Source organism: Pseudorasbora parva, chromosome 3 (genome assembly GCF_024679245.1).
Source record: "Pseudorasbora parva isolate DD20220531a chromosome 3, ASM2467924v1, whole genome shotgun sequence".
NCBI classification, from domain to species: Eukaryota; Metazoa; Chordata; class Actinopteri; order Cypriniformes; family Gobionidae; genus Pseudorasbora; species Pseudorasbora parva.
This window is the reverse complement of record NC_090174.1, coordinates 45,771,403-45,789,800: the sequence shown is the minus strand read 5'-3', so window position 1 is coordinate 45,789,800 and position 18,398 is coordinate 45,771,403. Positions and strand designations below refer to the sequence as shown.

Genomic DNA, 18,398 nt, shown 5'->3' with positions numbered 1-18,398 from the left:
AAACAAACATTTGTTTTAACAAAAGCAGACAAAATAACGGAAACGATTATGTTCCTATTCCTTCTGGGCATTTGAGTTTGTAAGATGTTAGTATGTCATCAGCAGGACTGCTGGGAAACTCAGTTTATTTTCCTTCTGCTAAATGATGAGAGTTGTAATCCAGCAAAGCAAATATACCATACTTACCACAAGCCAGCTTCGGACCTCGAATGGTTTGACACCCGGCGAATAATACCTTGAAAGAATGACATCTGTTTATGGAGAGATGGACCTATTACTTGAGTACATTCAACTCGTATTTACTGGATGTTTACTTATCCAGACTTTTATTCATGCAACAGCACTGTAAAAATATGGCTTCACCAATATTTCTTATTATTCCAAATTTTATATTAATTGGTAATAAATGACTAAATATTGTTCCTACTGTATTTCAACAGGGTGCTCTCATCAGAATCAAGTGGCTATGGTCGAATCCTGTTTTCAGCATACACAGGTTTGAGTGCACATGACTTTTTGGGTGAACTAACCCTTTAATATTAGCTATAGATATCTTAATCACGTTCTTAAGCTAGTTATGCCTAATAAGCCGGCAATGAGCATGGTCATGTAAACGCGATAACCTGTTTTTTTTTACTGGAGTAAGGTCATAAACGGCGTAAGCATAAACTGGTCGGGACAGGTAGTTTTTTGCCTCTTACCCCGATTTCGCGCTGCATGTAAACACATTATCCTGCTTTCTGTTGGCTTTCTGAAGTGCGCATGTGTGAAAGGTGACAAAAACGCAAACTTAGAGCAGATTTAAACGCATCCAGACAGAGCGAACTAGCCTTTTGCATGAAGTAAAGACATATATCACAAACGCAGACTCTTTTAAGATCCAGAAAATTTGTAAAGATGTGTTCTCATCTCATGCAGCAGAAGTAGAAGAGGTTCAGTCAAAACGCTGCATGAGGGATAATATGAGCCGTAAATCTCCCGCTGACACGGCGCACGCTTTATTTAAAATCACAACTGACGTAACATTTGGAATAATCAGTCAGATATGGACATTATTATTTTTGCAAGGAAACAACCCGGTTTAATAATAAAGTCATGTAAACGCGGTTTACTTGCATTGTCAGTTTACTGGTTTGCATGTAAACGGGGAAAACTGATTATTTCAATAAGCTGATTTTTTTAGTTATCAACTGGTGTGCATGTAAACGAACCCAATGATGAGCTTCAAAGAACTCAGAAGTGTAAAAATCGCCAACAGCTAAAAACAACTGGATTTGTCAGTAATCCATGTGTGAAAACTTTATGAACACATCCTAGTACTGTATTGACGTGGTTTTCATTGCTGTTGCTGTACTGTACGTTTGCTCTGTAAAGCTTTATGCTGCGTGTTGTAGTTTTCTGTATATTTGCAGTTTATTGGCCGTTTTAATTTTGCTATGTGTGCTAATAGTATAATATACTTGCTGGGTTTGCTGAATTACTCCATTCATGCATTTTGGATCAGACTCAGGTCAATAAATGAGAAACATGCAGTTGTGATGTCATAACAGACTAGACACCCTCCACCCAGCATGCTCAGCTTATCAATGCACGGAATAGGCGGCCATCTTGCTCTCAGAATTTAGAGCTCAGGCCCCACTCATGAGTTGGAGCCAATTACTGCAGTGAACTTGCTTTTGAAGACCAATCAGGACAGAGTGGGGCTGCCTTGCCCTCATGATAGGCTGAACACAGGGTGACCATTCTGCAGGCACAGGGGCTAAAGAAAAGTGGCCATAAATTAATTTAAAAGTGTGTGTGTGTGTGTGTGTGTGTGCGTGTGTGTGTGTGTGTGTGTGTGTGTGTGTGTGTGTGTGTGTGTGTGTGTGTGTGAATATAATGAATTTGTGCTTGTCTGTGGTTTTCTGTGCATTCATATGCAGATGAAAATGTGTGTTTTTTGAGTCTACAATACGGCACCAGATCTTTCTCCACCATTGATTTCTAGGAGTGTTTAATTAGAATTCTCACGTTTTCCTGTGATGTTTTAGTCCCTTCAGGACTGTCTGTACCAGTGGTCTTATTTTTCTTTAATCCCACCAACAAGGGAGCTACGGCTTTTCCATGGGTTATACGCCAATTCAAGGAATATTCTGAGAGAGCTGGCAGCTACAAAAGGATTTGCATACTTCGGTATATGAATGGGTGAATGTGAGGCGATATGTAAAGCGTCTGTTAAAAGTGCTATATAAATGCAGTCCATTTATTTATTTACCATTTTACTTGTAGCATGGAGTGGGTCAATGACCAAAATTAGCATCTTTTCAAAAAAATTCTGTCATCTGACTATTTGATTAAAGATGTGAAGATACCAACGTCTTCGCACTTATCTTTTGCCACTACAAGCAATTTGACACACTAACGAACAGACACTCAACATATAGTAGTGCCCTCCGGATGTTTGGACAATATCAGCATATATACTAGGCATTTGTGAAGACTATGCATTGATAAGGTAGCCCAGAAATCTTGACGCACCCCAGCGGCAGCAAATCAAATTTGCCATGAGTGTCGTCTAGAAACTCTCAATAGACTTCAGAGCTGGAAAAACCAAACTCTGGTCAGGCCAATCACATCGTGTATAGAGATGGTGGGCAGGCTTAACATAATGACGGCAGAATTGCGTGCTACTTGTAAACAAACAAGCTGGCTAACGGCTGTCTTTTGAATCGGCTTTGGCCACGACTCTGGAAGACTTGGAGTTAAGCTTTTCTTTAAGAAAAGAACAAAGATCAGAACTGAAATCATTCTTAAGAAGGGAAGATGTGTTCTGAGTTTTGCCGACCGGATACGGCAAAAGTTTAATCTGCTCTGCTTCATGTTGGTAAAGTTATGAAGGCATGCTGACCCAATAATCTGCAAAAAAGGAACTTTAAGTTCAGTTTATCCAGTAATTAGGCATCACTGGCATCACTGCTGACTGTGGCTTGCATTGCCATTAATATGTAATCAAGAATAAATTCATTATTGCTGGTCTTCAATGACAACTGCAATTTACTTGAAAGCATTTACATAAATAAATTCAAATATTTACGTTGATATTATCCAAAACGCCCTTTGGCCTAGGGCATTACCAAACTTTTAGAGGGTATTGTAAACTTCAACCTAAACATCAGCAACCTACAGCTCCAAATTTACCTAGAAATGAAAATTCTCCCTCATGGCATTCCAAACCTGTATGACCTTCTTTCTCCTGCAGAACACAAAAGACAATATTTTGAAGAATGTTGGTTACCAAAACGCTAATCTAAAAAAAAAAAAATTATTTACAAAAAAAGTTACCTGGTTGCCTTAAAATTTTGAGTTCATTGAAATTAAAATTTTGAGTTAATACGATGAACATGTTTTGAGATTCTACAACCTTTATTAAAATATTATTAAAAGATTTTGTAAGCATATTGGGTAATTGTATGTGTTTTATATTTCTGATGACGCAGTGAAATAGTGCTATTTTCATGATTTATCACATTTTTTATGTGGTTCAGATAAAATAATATTTTGAGTTTCTATATATTAAACAAATTTCCTTCATTGTAGCAACTCAAATTTTTTATTTTAATAAACTCACAATTTTAAGGCAACCGGGTTACTTACTTTTTTAAGTTAAACCAACAAAAACCAACATTTTTTTTTACAGTGTCTGAACAAAGAAATATCTTTTATGTTCCACAGAAAAAGAAAACCACAGGAAATTAATTTTTATTTTTGGGTGAACTATCCCTTAAATATAATAATAAACATCAAGTAGGCTCAGCCAAACCTCTATACAAACATGTATTTTCCAGAGCAGTTTTTGTCTTGTTTGCACCATCTATTAGATCCCCATACATCTTTCTTTTTTCTTTCTGTTGAAAGCTATTAAATCCTGGAGCCCTGGTATACACAAATAACACTAAACTTTGTTATGATCTGATGTTACAGATCAGAGGAGAGCCAGAGAGAGCCTAGCCTATTCTGAGCCTATAAAGAACAAGCTGTTTGTTTTACCACACAAACAAACCCACGAAGCAGGTTCGCAAGAACCTAACCGTCCTAATAAGTGGCCCTGACCTCGCGCCACACATCCACCCACCCGCGCCTTTATTCCTCTCCTCCTCTGCTTCCTTTCCTCCATTAGCCAAGTACAGGGTTACATCTGATCACAGTTTGCCTTATTACGTTAGCTCCAAAAACATTACACTCTAAAAAATGCTGGGTTAAAAACAACCCAAGTTGGGTTGAAAATGGACAAACCCAGAAATTGGGTTGTTTGAATGGGTCCATTCACTGCGATCAAACAACCCAATTTCTGGGTTTGTCCATTTTCAACCCAACTTGGGTTGTTTTTAACCCAGCATTTTTTAGAGTGTACATTAGCAGAGCTGAAAGTAACTGCGGCCATCGCAGTGGTGCTAATGTCCTTGGGTCATTAGGCTCAGTTTGCTCGTGTCCACCCCTAAGGGTCACGTTACTGTCGCCGGGGGTCATAGGTCACAGCCTTGCCGATTACTCGTAGCTAGGAAATGGTTGTTTGGGTGAGATTGAGGCTGACCTTCGAGTCCCCTCCCCCGCTGCCGCACTCTCCCTTGTCGTACCACCATTTATTTTTCAGCTTGTCCAGCAGGCCCTGCTCATTCAGCTTTAACACCGCCAGGTTTACAGCGCTTCTTCAAACAATAAACACATAGCTCGTAAGAAAAGGGACAGGTTCGTGAGAAATCTAATGAGACTGCAGCAACTGGCAGTTGCTCTTTTGTTAGGGGTCAATACAAAGGAGAGACCGGTTAACTGGTGAAGTGGTTGGACCGTTTGATTGGTTAATTGCGTCGGCTATTGGGTACAGACAGAAGCGTGTATGCAAGTGAGGTGCGTGTGGTGCCGAGTGGAGAGAGAAAATCAGAAAGAAGTGAGAGAAAGAAAAAGAGTTTGAGTGCTAGTGTGTGATGGGAAGGATGCAGGGGCAGTCCGTTGCCAGGAGGACAAGAAACAGTTTATGGCATGACATGCATGGCAGCAGGCAGATTTTTTTTTTTTTGACCAGACATAAATTGCAGAACTGCAATCACAGCACAAAGCGAAGGACAGAGAAGATAAAGGAGGAGGAGGACAGGAAAAAGGGTGTAGGAAATCAACAGCAACAGGCATCACACTGTAAAAATGGACTGTAAATTAACAAGTTAAGTGACATTTCTGTAGAGAGAAACACGGTAAAACATTAACACAACATACGTAACTTAAAAATAAAAAAACTTAACACACAAGACACGGTTACCTTATCATTTACCGCAAGAGAAAGAGAGACAGGTAGAATGAAAAACAAAAAAGAATGAAAAAGAGTTTGACGTAGAGAGAATGAGAAAAAGGTAGAAGGGTGAGAGAATAAGAATGAAAAACGAAACATGAACAAGACAGAGAGAAGAGAGAGATGGTGGAATCAGGGTAGGTGGAATACTATAACAACAGAGGAAATTGTTATATTATTCCACCCACCTTAATGCCGACCCTTTGGGCGTGGCCACGCCGTAGCCCTTGGAGTCCAGGTTCCCTCCCACCTTCATAGTGTCGCAAGGCTTTCTCTGCTCGATGTATTCGTTCATCGTGGACTCGAGCAGGAACGCAAACTTCCCCTTTGACTTGCGCACGCGAGCCACTCCGTCAGGGGTGGTCTTAACGAACACGGATGGCTCCGCGGACTTCATGTAAGACCACATTTTCTCATAAACGGCGATCTTTGAACGCTGAAAGAGAGAAAAGAAAGGAAATGAATGGAAAGGTTAGAAAATTAAAAGAAGGTTAAGAGATAGAAATGTGTTTCATGACATTTTACTGGCTAAAATTTCTTATCAGCAAGAATGGACTGGGACTCATCTTGTAACCTACAGCAGCCCATCACAAGTGATAATTCTCCACTATATGTTAAGAAAATTGTTCATTTTTGTCAAATCAGCCCCGATCCGTCGAGGCATGGACCCTGCTAGACCCCTGAAGGTGTGCTGTGGTATCTGGCACCAAGATGTTAGCAGCAGATCATTTAAGTCCTGTAAGTTGTGAGTTTGGGCCTCCATGGATTGGACTTGTTTGTTCAGCACATCCCACAGATGCTCGATTGGATTGAAATCTGGGGAATTTGGAGGGCAAACACCTCAAACTAATTGTTATGCTCCTCAAACCATTTCTGAACCCTTTTTGCTTTGTGGAAGGGTGCATTATACTGTTGAAAGAGGTCTTCTTTCTATAGTGCATCCTGGTGCCAAGTGTTCAACAAGTAAGCGATGCACACGCACCCGGCATTCCACGTGAAAGAAAATAAGATTCATCAGACAAGACCACCTTCTTCCATTGCTCTGTCATCCAATTCTAATGCTCACATGCCCACTGTTGGCACTTTTGGCTGTGGACAGGGGTCAGCATGCGTACCCTGACTGGCCTGCGGCTATGTTTCCCCATATGCCTTCCGTCTTTCGGATGAAACGTTAAACCGAGGTCCTGACTCTCTGTGGTCATTAAAAATCCCAGGATGTCTTTCGGAAAAGAGTAGGGGTGTAACCCCGGCCAAATTTGCCCATTGGCCCCTGTCCATCATGGCCTCCTAATAATCCCCATATCCTGATTGGCTTCATCACTCGGTCTCCTCTCCACCAATCAGCTGGTGTGTGGTGAGCGTTTTGGAGCAATATGGCTGCCGTCGCATCATCCAGGTGGATGCTGCACATTGGTGGTGGTTGAGGAGATGCCCCCCTTCTATGTAAAGCGCTTTGAGTGCCTTGAAAAGCGCTATATAAATCGAACGCATTATTATTATTATTATTAATATTATTATTATTATACACAAATTCTAACAACTTTTTTTTTTTTACCAGAACCACCATCACATTATTCAGAAATTTGAGACCGTAGCTTGTCGGTTTGACCGGACCACACAACCCAGCCTTCGCTGCCCAAGTGCATCAATGAGCCTTGGCCACCCATGACCCTGTCACTGGTTCACAACTGTTCCTCCCTTGGATCACTTTTGATAGATACTGACCGCTGCAGACTGGGAACACCCCACAAGAGCTGCCGTTTTGGAGAAGCTCTGACCCAGTCATCACGATTTGGCCCTTGTCAAACTCGCTCAAAACCTTACGCTTGCTTATTTTTCCTGCTTTTAACACATAAACTTGCTGTCTAATATATCCCACCCATGAACAGGTGGCGTGATGAAGAGATGTGTTATTTACTTCATCGGGTCATTATGTTATCCCTGATCAGTGTATATCCTGTATTCCAGGAGCATTTCTAGCTTTTCATCAGTATACATGTGGCACCATTACCATATGTTATGGTCTGCCATTTAAATGCTCATTAGATTTAAAACAAAAAAACAAGAAACATGGATTTAAACTTGACTTACAAACAGCCAATGTATAAGTGCATGTGTGTATGTGTTTCAGGTGTCTCACATGTATATCCCACCCCAGACACATTGTCAACTAAAGATCTCAAACTCTCCTCTCTTTTGTACAAGATCCTTCAGGGACTTTTGATCTTGGAGACTCCTGCAACCATAAGACTAAACGTGACAAGAGCAGAGTATAAAATCGTAGTGGAAAAGATAGAAAATTATTAACTGCAAAGTTCCCTCACATTCTCTAGAGGAGCAAACATCTGCCATGCTTGTCCGTCCAGGCTTTTCTTTTCAGTGACATTACAAAAAAGCTGTCTCTGTAGTTAAAGTACAAGACTATATTAGGAAAAAAACTCAACATTGCAGCACTGCTCTCCCACACAACCTCCTCACATTCAGAATGCAGAGAATGAATGAATGAAGAACAGATACATTATGGTTTAATCATATTTATAATTCTGCTGTAAGGTGCATAAATATTTTGTATCCATCTCTTGCGAGACTAGATATAAATGGTTATGTAGTGGACAGGATATCTCTGGAGTAAACACACATACACCTACATTTATTAGGCCAGACACACACTCCTACTTTTATAGGACACCATTTTACACACATACACTCAGGCGCATCGTACATGTAAGTAGGTTAACTTGACCTACACACAGCTGGTGTATAAGTGCCTGTATTAATGTGTTTTTCTTGAGTTGTCAGGCACAAACTGTAGAATTCAAAGGAGGAAGTGTGCAATGTCTGTGCCACTAGCGACATGAAATAGAAAAGAAAAAATAATGATTATGATGTGGTAAAGATAAAGTCCAAAGTTATACTATTGGATGGGTGATTATTCCTCAAAAATCTTGACTTCCTAGATGCAATGATTATCAGTAATTAAAAACTTACACAACTGTTCAAAAGTTTGTGGTCAATATGATTTTTAAATAAGCCTCTACTACTACTGTTTAAATATTATTACGATTTAACTGTATTCTATTTAAATACATTTTAAAATCGAATTTATTCCTGTGGTGGCAAAGTTGAATTTTCAGCATCATTACCCCATTCTTCAGAAATCATTCTAACATACTGGTGGCAGTGGTTCATGTAGATTGTCTACAAATCGAAAGGTTGGTGGTTCAATCCCCGGTTCCACCTGACCAAGTGTCGAGGTGTCCATGAGAAAGACACCCAACCCCAGCTGCTCCCGACGAGCTGGATGGCGCCTTGCATGGCTGACACCGCCGTCGGTGTGTGAATGAGTGAATAAATGGGTGAATGTGAGGCAATACGTAAAGTGCTTTTGTGGCCATGGGTCTGTTGAAAGCGCTATATAAATGCAGTCCATCTACCACTGATTTGATGATCAAGAAACATTTTTTATCATCATCAGTGTTCTTATTCTCAATTGTCAATGTTGTGATGCTTAATATTTTTGGGGGATTCTTTGATAAATAGAAAGTTCAAAAGAATAGCATTTGTTTGAAATATATTTTTTGTAACAATGTAAATGTCTTCTCTGTCACTTTTGATCAAGGCTAAATAAAATAGGTCTCATTATGGTAATTGTATGGTGTTTTTGCATTTTTTGAAGTCTGATTGGGTCAGACATCACATTTTAATTCCATGGAAAAAGAGAACTAGCACAGCCATTTCTCCTTTTGTATTCCATGAAAGAAATAAAGAATAACATGATTATAGAATGATTATTTCTTTAAATACTCATGGTGCCTGTTAACTGCCACATTATATCCACATTGTATTTCTATGTGAAAACCCTAAACTCAGTCAGCCATCACCATCTAAAAAGCTGAATTTTCTTTTTTACTTGCAAGTGCCAAGAGTTCACTTTTATTGCCTTGATGTTTTTTTGTTGCTGCAATATTATGTTATGAACACAAGGTGGAGACTGTCTCCACATCACACACATTCAGTCCAACTCTGTGTCAGCTGCTCTCCTGTCATCTCTGCTCTGATCCAGTGTGTTAGCAGATGACAACTCATGAAAGAGAGAAGAGCAGAAGGGCACCTCATTTCATGTGTTCTCTCTCTCAAACTCTGACTCCATCCACTCTATCGTGGGTCTGAGAGGTGACAGTGACTGTGAGTGACTGATTACGTGCATGTATGAGTGTGTGTACATGCATATCTGCTTTCACACACACACATTAGCGAGTAATCGTGACATTAAGGTGAAATGACAAGATGAGCTCATCAGCAGTGGTGTATCTGGGTCATCTTAAAACTGCCCTGTTCCCTGTCATCTCAACACACACATGCACAGACACAAACACACACTCTGCCTTTGGCTACCTCACTAGAAAACGGTATATGACACAGATTCAGTAAAACATGTTTTCAGTCAAAAATGGTTGCATGTGTGTGGTGACATCTTTTTCAGATTGTCACTTGACTGTCATCGTATTTTTATTGTCCGAAATTCTTGCAGGTAAAGGCACACAAAAATGTGCTTTCCTTTAAAATACATCATTTGTATTCAAGTTATTTAACACTGTGTCTACACCAGACATGAGTAATGCAACACGACCAATATAACCCATAATAATCAGTGATGCTGTCTATATTAGATGCGGCACAGCACAACAAATCCCGACAGTGAACTGATGCCCCGTTCTATTTCTGATGTACTCCAAGCGCTCATGTTTCTTCTGACACGAAGAACAAATAGATTTACAAATAAAAGGTCGTTGCACCAGGCGCATGGTCCAAATAGGTTGCTCGTAATGAATCATGGGTGTGTTTTGGGTGTAACGTGCAATAAACAAATCAGAGGCTCATCTCTCATTCCCTTTAAAAGCCAGCTGCGCTTGCACCATGGCAGATTCGCTATTTACATGGCGGGATTTGCGAGCAGAAAGACTGAGCGCTTCTCCAGAGAGGAATCCTTCTATTTTTAATCTAAATTAAAAAAGGTTTGTGTGCGGTTTGTGCATCCCTCTGTGTGTAATAAGCAGAGTGTATGTGCGTTGTGTACCCGCCTATAGGCACATATTACTAATGCGCCCTTTTAAATAACACAAAAAAACCCTGAAATTTCAGTTGCAAAATTCCAACAATTCGCCTGAACACACCTTGTTTTCAGACCAGCAATCCCCATGGGCGAACAGATGGGCGCGAGCGCATTTGCTACTTAAAAAAAAACGGGGCGTTGGATGTGAAAAAGATAAATGTGTTGGTCTGAAACGAGCCAAAAACACTTGCGTTGCGCCTTGTGTCGCATCGCGCCAGGTGTATTATAGGGATGTCCAGTTAGCCATGAAACCGTTCTTTTGAAGCGGTTCTTCTTAGTGACACCAAATCAAACTGAACCATCTGAAACAGTTTGTGGCTCAAGTCAACACAGATCTAGTTTATCAATCAAAATTCACTTTTAGACGTGTCTGACAACCACTCCATCTCAAAATGAGCCAATATCAAGGAGTATATAATGCGTTTTTTTTGCCAACTCATTCAGTGCTCCAGTCAGTCCAACAGTACACTGAACTGAGAACAGCCTTTCGGGCATACCGGACACACGGACACACACACACACAGCTGAGAATTGTCTGCCCGAGGGTTTCATTAAGTGGGCAAAATGTACGATTCTGATGTCTTTTGCTGAAAAGCATAAAGTATAACAAATAAAAAGAACTGTAAATCTAAGAAGTGATCTGATTGGAGTAGTTTGAGTCAACGGCAGTAAACTGAAAGCAGTTCTCTCGAGTTAAGAGTCGGTTAATGGTTTCAACAGTTCTTGAGTTACCAGTCCACCGAACTGAGGAAACATTTTGGACATGTCCACGATGAACCAATGAGCTGGTGATTCGAGCATCTGCGTGAACGAGCAGTTAACTTGAATTAAGGGGTGAAATGAAAGTGTTTTTTTTAATGGTTTCTCATGGTTTATGTAAGAAGGTGAGTTGATTAAGATTAGTTTATCAACTATATATACTTTAGACATGTAAACATACAAGTTTCACATAATTATTGGGTGCTTTAATAATAGAACTGTGTATTTGTGACATCATTTTGTGATTATGTAAAGCTTGTGGACAAGAATCTGACTTTCAATTACTAGGTGTTAGGGAACAATAATTTTCTGTTCTTGCTCCCCTAATGTGTAAAGTAAGCCTATAATGAAGTAAACATTTCTGATGTTTATGACCAGTCATCTAAGCAACATCACATATAATCCCATATGTCAGCATTTTTCAATCCTGAAAGTCCTTTCCAATACTGCACATTTTGAATGTCTCCTTTAATTTATAAATTAAGTTCAGCTACTACTGGCTAATGAGTTGAATAATGTACATTAGGCTTTGTTCAGACAGGCAGAAGATTTTTGGCACATTTGACATCCATTTAGTTCCATTTGACATCCATTCAGCAAGGATCCATTAAAGGCGAAGTATGTATGTTTCACCCCTAGAGGTCGGTTATTCAAAACAATAACAAAGGCGTGATGACGCCTGAAGGAATGCAATCTGACGGGACTTAGGCAGAAATCAAGTTCATGAATGAGCTAATGTATTAAAGTTTTATCATCGTTACTGTGGTATAAATCAGGATGTGGCCAAGAGCTGTGGGACTGGAATGAGGCCGATGGACGATGCACGAGTCGCGACACACCAGTCCCGAGTCCCATGAAGGAGCTCTGGATACGTAAAGATATGTTTAACGTTTGCTGGTTCAGTGGTTCTTCCCTGAACTTGTTTTACAGTTATGTTGCAGTTCACTTAATATTACATTATTTTAGTTCATTCTAATGAAACCGCTGCAAGCGCTGAATTACTACTCATACAGGTCACTTTATTTGACAAATTAAAATTGTGGGGTAATGCAGCGTTGTTTTACTTGGTGAAAACAGTCAAACTAAAAATACATTTGAGTGTGTTAAAAGTTATGTCAACATTACTGGCTGTTATGAGATACTTGATGCACACTGCAGTAAGCTAGATTGATATTAGAATATTATTTTAATAAAAGCTAGGTTACTTGTGTGGCTAAATGGCATGAAATTCATTTTAAAACATTATATGGTGGAGAAAATGCTGTATTTCTGTACACAAGTCTATGTTGTGCATTTTAGTTGATCAAACATGACAGTAAAAACTATTACATTCTTACAAAAAATTTGTTTTTTTGAACTTTCTATTTATTAAAGAACCCGGGGAAAAAATGTATCACAGTTTCTGCACAAATATTAAGTAGAACAACTGTTTTCGACATTAATAAGAAATGTTTCTTGAGCACCTAATCAGCATATTAGAATGATTTCTAAAGGATCATGTGACACTTAAGACTGGTAGCCTGGATGCCAGCCGAATTTATCCCCGCCCACAATTTTTTTTAGGTCGGGCAATTCGGTCTGGCCTTGCTCCAAAGAGGAGTGATTATCCCCGAACAGAAACTGTTCGGACCAATGAAATCATCGAGGGCGGGTTGTAGACGATGACGGACAGATGATCAACAGTAATGTAATCATGCACGTCATCAAAGGGGCTTGGATTATATTTGTTTGAATCCTAAACGTAGAGCTTGTTTGTATATGCATTCACCATCACAATTTCTCTCAGAAATGATGATGATGTTGGGTAAGTACTCTGTGTATCATTAAATTATTTTACAACACTGGCAAAGATCGTGTATTCCAGCAACACTGGCAAAGATCGTGTATTCCAGCCTGATTTCAGCGCGCGTGCAGACAGGGTTGCCAAGTTTTTACAACAAAACGCGGCAACTACTAGGGGGGGTTCTCCGGTGAAAAAATGGCGTTTGGGGGGAAAATGTGTGTTTTCGCACTCCAGGGTCTATATCACATAATAGTCGCTTCAACCCGCAGACATAGAAAAGAACCCGCGGAAAAAACGCGGACTTGGCATCACAGTGCAGTTGAGCTCTGTTGACATTTGACAAGTAACGTTATGCGTCCCTTCGTTGATCTGATTGGTTGTAGGTCTGTCCAATTGATGTCTTTCCTAGTTCGGTTGAAACACGCCTCATAATCACAGCCCAATGGAGCAGTTTCAGACTCATATTCTGACTAGAATTGAGTATGACCACGTCAGGCTATAAGACTGGAGTAATGAGGCTGAAAATTCAGCTTTGCTATTACAGGAATAAATTACATTTTACTGTATTTTTGATCAACTAAGTGCAGCCTTATCAGCATATGAGACTTCTTTCAAAAACATTTAAAAAAAATCATACCAACCCAAAACTTTTGAACGGTAGTGCAGATGTAAATAATATCAAGATATGTTTGGTAACCTAAAAAAACACTGGCATGGAACACTATTTTTACTATTATCAATAACAATCACGTTTATTTCCTAATTTTGGCTAAAAATGGCAGTGATATTGCATTTGATAGAACATTTCTTTTGCTGTCTTACCCTGAAGAATTCTTTAGTGGAACCGGAGTCGAGTGTTCCGTAGGCGATCTCAGTCTGCTTGGCCAGGTCTTCAGCACTCTCTATAGGCGAGACCATCCTTTCCACAGTGAGGAAAGCAGCCAGATTCGCAGTGTAGGATGAAATGATGATCAGAGTAAAGAACCACCAAACACCTCCAACAATACGGCCAGACAAAGACCTGAGAGAGAGAGAGAGAGAGGGAGAGAGAGAGAGAAAGAGACAGAGAGACAATAGGAGAGCAAACAAATCCCCTGTGAAAGGTTAACATTTAATAAAGACATATTAAAGCTATTACTGGTGATAAATGATGCAAAGGTCTTCAAGCAACGGACAAGACAAACGCTCAAAGTACAATTGAAGCTTCTGTTTGGACAGGTCTCTCTAATGAAGGGCCGGCAGAAAGATGAGGACGAAACAGTCATAAAGATCACCTTTAGAATGAAAGACACGAATCCAAGAGGAATTTGGTGAGTAAGATGGGCAGGAAAATCGAATGACTGAACAGAAGAACGATGGAATGAGTGAAGAGGGTTGACACTCCTCCACTGAAACAGTTTATAAACACCAAACTGCTGACAGTAAAATAGAGACATGCAGCAAGAACACGGTAGCCCTCCAAGAAAGAGAGAAAGAGAGTGAAAGACAGAAAATCTGTACATTTTACAGTCAACACATGGTGAATATAAATTATTTTAGTTGATGTACAGCATCACTTGTCAAGCAGTGGTTCTCAAAGTGTAAGGCAGTTCTCAAATCTTGTTCAGTTCACTTACAGTATGTTTTTGGATGAACTAACCCGTTATCATCGAGCCTGCAAAGCAGTATAATTTGTGTATTTACACATTTATTTCTGGATATCATAAAAGGCATTTTCTGTTTAAAAAAAGAAAGAAATTCAGTATACAATGTAACTTTTCATAATTCAACAAACACTGGATCATTGTCCAAAACATGCAGTTTTCATTGTGTTTTTATTTTTAAGAATACACTTTTTTTTATTAAACCGCAAACGTTTGAATAAAAACTTTATAACTTATCTGCAAACATGACTTACAGTAACTGCTGACATTGGCTGGTGTATTAAATAGTTTGTTGCTACATAATTTTTTAAGTTAAATGATCATATGTCATCTGTTAAATGATTATATGTCATTTTAAGAGCCAAAACATGGCAGCAAAACTGATAGATGATCATATTATTGGGTTGAAGGTAGAAAACAAAATTGAGAACCACCGATTTATCAAAAGCTGTATCTCAAAAGAGGAAAAGAGGAGATAAAGACAGGAGCAGTTGTAGTGACAATATCGTGACTGATGAGTGATTGAGTGAGTGAATGAATGAATCAAGTGACATGATGATAGAATGAGTTACGGGTTAAGAGACAAGCTTTAGCTTATTGAAAAGTGAAACACCCCAAGTAAAATAACATATATGCACCATGAAAGACAAGACAACCATAAAATGCAAAGATGAGGGGAGAGAGACAGATGAGGATGGAGAAACAAGAACGGGCTAAAAAATACACCAACCTTGGCGAGATATCGCATCCTTGCTGCATGAAAGCTCCAAGAGAGAACCAGAGACTGTTAAAGATGCCAAAGTCATTGGGTGGGTCAGGCGGCGTCTGCGGATCCTTCGCCTCTTCATTCTCGTCCAGGTGCCATTCATATGGACTAAAACGACTCACCAGGAAGAGAACCACGCTCACACCGATATATGCAAACACGATACACATCCAGATCTCATAGGCCAAGGGATCTAGGAAGGAGAAGACTCCCGGTTTGGACTTCTGTGGTTTCTTGATCATGATGGAAATGCCCAGACTCATGAAGGGCTTGGAGAAATCTATCACCTCCTCCCGGACAAGGGTTATAGTGAGAGGAGCCACAGCTATATCTGCTCTCTGGAAACATGGAACACAGTAACTCAGTTCATAGTACGAGAAAAAACAATGTCATGGTGTGATGATGGAAATGTGATAAGATCGTTTTCAAACGTCTAAATGACAAAACATTGCAGAATTGAGGAGTAAATCAGTTGTTTCAGTAAGGTTCATAACAGCAATAAAGGAGAACCTCTGCTTCACTCTTTACATTTAACTGTATGTTGGAACGGTATGTAGCAAAATTTTACCATGTACTTCTGTCCCATAATGCCTTCTTGTCTCCATCTGCTTATGAACGCAACTCAGAACTCAATGTAAAATTCAACAAATAGAACTAAATAGAAATTCATAATAACATTGTGTCTAGGAATGCACTCAATTCTGGCCAATACAGAGAAGCCAAGAATTATTTCTTGGCTTTTGCATGATATGGACAATAAATAGTTTACAAAAAATGCCAGATCATATAAATTTATATTAAATTCAATATTATATTATTAAAATATACCATTATATTTAAAATTCCAACATTAACTGATGTCCGATAGGATGATGATACATAGTGCATTACAGTATTGTGTATAAGATCATTTCAGTTTAAAAAAAAAGAAGACTGAGAATGCAGTTAAAAACTCTTGATCTGAGATTAATAATTGATATGCATCTCATATAGCCAGGATATGTTGAATAGCACACAAAAACAAAACAAAAACATAGACAAACACACGCTTCTCATTCTTAGAGATTAGGTTGCGTTGTTTAACTTTAACAGTAACCAGGAAACAAATGGCCTTTTTTTCTGTTTTGATGGCTTTACTCATATGGTGCCTCATCAACGTGCTTAGAGAAATTACTTTGGAGCTTTATTGTGTAAAAACACTGACCATGACCAAAGACTTGGGTGACGTCAGCAACACCAGGAGACTGTAAATAATGTAAAAATCACATTACAGTGTCAAAATAAATCATGTGACACATGAATGAATGTTAAGAAGAACTCTGACAAGCACCAAACTCAGTCATTTGAAAAGATCTTGAAACCTGCAAAGAAAAATAAACAGCGATTCTGTGACTTTTATTTTGACAGAGTGGTCAGTGATTATATATGAGGCCTAGTGTTGCTGGCTTCACACAGCCACTATCCCACCACCAGAACTTTCCCATTACCGGATCATTTTCCCAGCACTCACCCCATATACCAACTCCCCAACCATGCCGTTCCAGGTCTTGGTCTCAGGGTCGCGTGCTCCGTATTTCCCATCAGCTACAATGGAAAGTTTGTACTTTATGCCCACGTGCTTTGCGATTTCTGATGCCAAGTCTACACAGTATCCCTCATAGCGATCATTTCCATCCATCTGCATATAATTCCTCTTGTACATTACATATGGAGCTTCCTGTTAACCAAATCAGATGAGGTTCAGCTGGCTTTCAGACTGGCAGCCCAAAAAACACAAAAAATCATTAGTCTGCAATCATGCTGATATGTCTCTCTCTTTCACACACACGCACACACACGTTTGTTTTTGTGAAATGTAGGGACATTCCATAGGCATAATGGTTTTTATACTGTACAAACCGTATTTTCTATCCCCCTACCCCTACCCATCACAGGAAACATTCTGCATTTTTACTTTCTCAAAAAACTCATCCTGTATGATTTATAAGCATTTTGAAAAGTGGGGACATGGCCAATGTCCTCACATTTCACCCTCTCCTTGTAATACCTGTGTCATACCTATGTAATTATACACGTGTCCTCATATTTCACAAAAACATGCCCACACACACACACGCACGCACACACACAGAAATATAAACATGCATTTTGACTCTTATAACAGCAATGTGACTAACAGCCAAGCTACCAAACAAACAGCAGCTGTGAGGAAGGCTAGTTTGTATGTAAACTGGGTTTTGGGTTTGTGGACAGTGCTATTCAGTGGAATCTGATTTCTCAAAGTGGAAAGAGCTGACAGAGAAGTGAAGCTGCAGGTCCTCTCATTAGGAGTCACTCATCAGTCTAAAGCAAGCAAGTTTAGGGGGGCTTCGCTTAAACTCACACACATGTACGTTTACAGCGCATGCAGGTGGGTTAAAGAGGTTGGCAGAGGTTTTCTCACATGTATGCTTGCTTTTAACTATTTTAAACAGGCCAAACGTTAACATGAATGATGATGAAACTCATAAAACTCTAACAATAAAAGCAATCGAAATTCTGCTTTAACAGCATCAGATCAAACTCTAGTGTTTCTTTCACCTTTTTTTACAAACTTGTTCATCTAAACTCATCATCTGTATTTTCATACCGTTTATGAGATTTCTATACACAAGCTAAATATCTAATTAACCTTAAGATAAGATTTAGTTCTTTCACTTTCTGTATCTACTTATGAGATCATCATAGGCAGAGTCAGAAAGAGGTCATCATCATTTTAAATGTAACATAAGGCGAACCTTGTGGTACATTTAAATATGACTTTGCTTCTGTGACTAACTAGAGTGAAATATGTTTAATTATGTAATTATGACTCGTCTTATAAATGCTCACTTTTCTAATGAATTAAAATCATGTACCTGTATTAAAATAACTTTATTCCTTATTGACACAGTTCTGAAGTGTTTTTTTTTCCTCACTAAGATTTGGTTTCTGTGACCTTCAGGTTATGCATTATTCAAAAGATTAATTACCAT

The 18,398-nt window shown here is 39.2% G+C and overlaps 1 protein-coding gene across 4 annotated transcripts in view; it reads right to left on the bottom strand.

Moving 5' to 3' along the window:
- gria3a (glutamate receptor, ionotropic, AMPA 3a) overlaps positions 1-18,398 on the bottom strand; it is a 49,024-nt gene that overhangs the window by 7,364 nt on the left and 23,262 nt on the right. For 3 of the 4 annotated variants that reach the window (XM_067439143.1, XM_067439144.1, XM_067439141.1), the window contains exons 10-13: positions 16,895-17,101; positions 15,349-15,722; positions 13,798-13,996; positions 5,509-5,756 (exon numbers count right to left, since the gene is read on the bottom strand). In XM_067439143.1, coding sequence (XP_067295244.1) covers positions 5,509-5,756; positions 13,798-13,996; positions 15,349-15,722; positions 16,895-17,101 — 1,028 coding nt within the window. Of the gene's footprint in view, positions 1-4,570; positions 4,686-5,508; positions 5,757-13,797; positions 13,997-15,348; positions 15,723-16,894; positions 17,102-18,398 lie in introns of all 4 variants that reach the window. The other variant, XM_067439142.1, reaches the window with a different exon arrangement.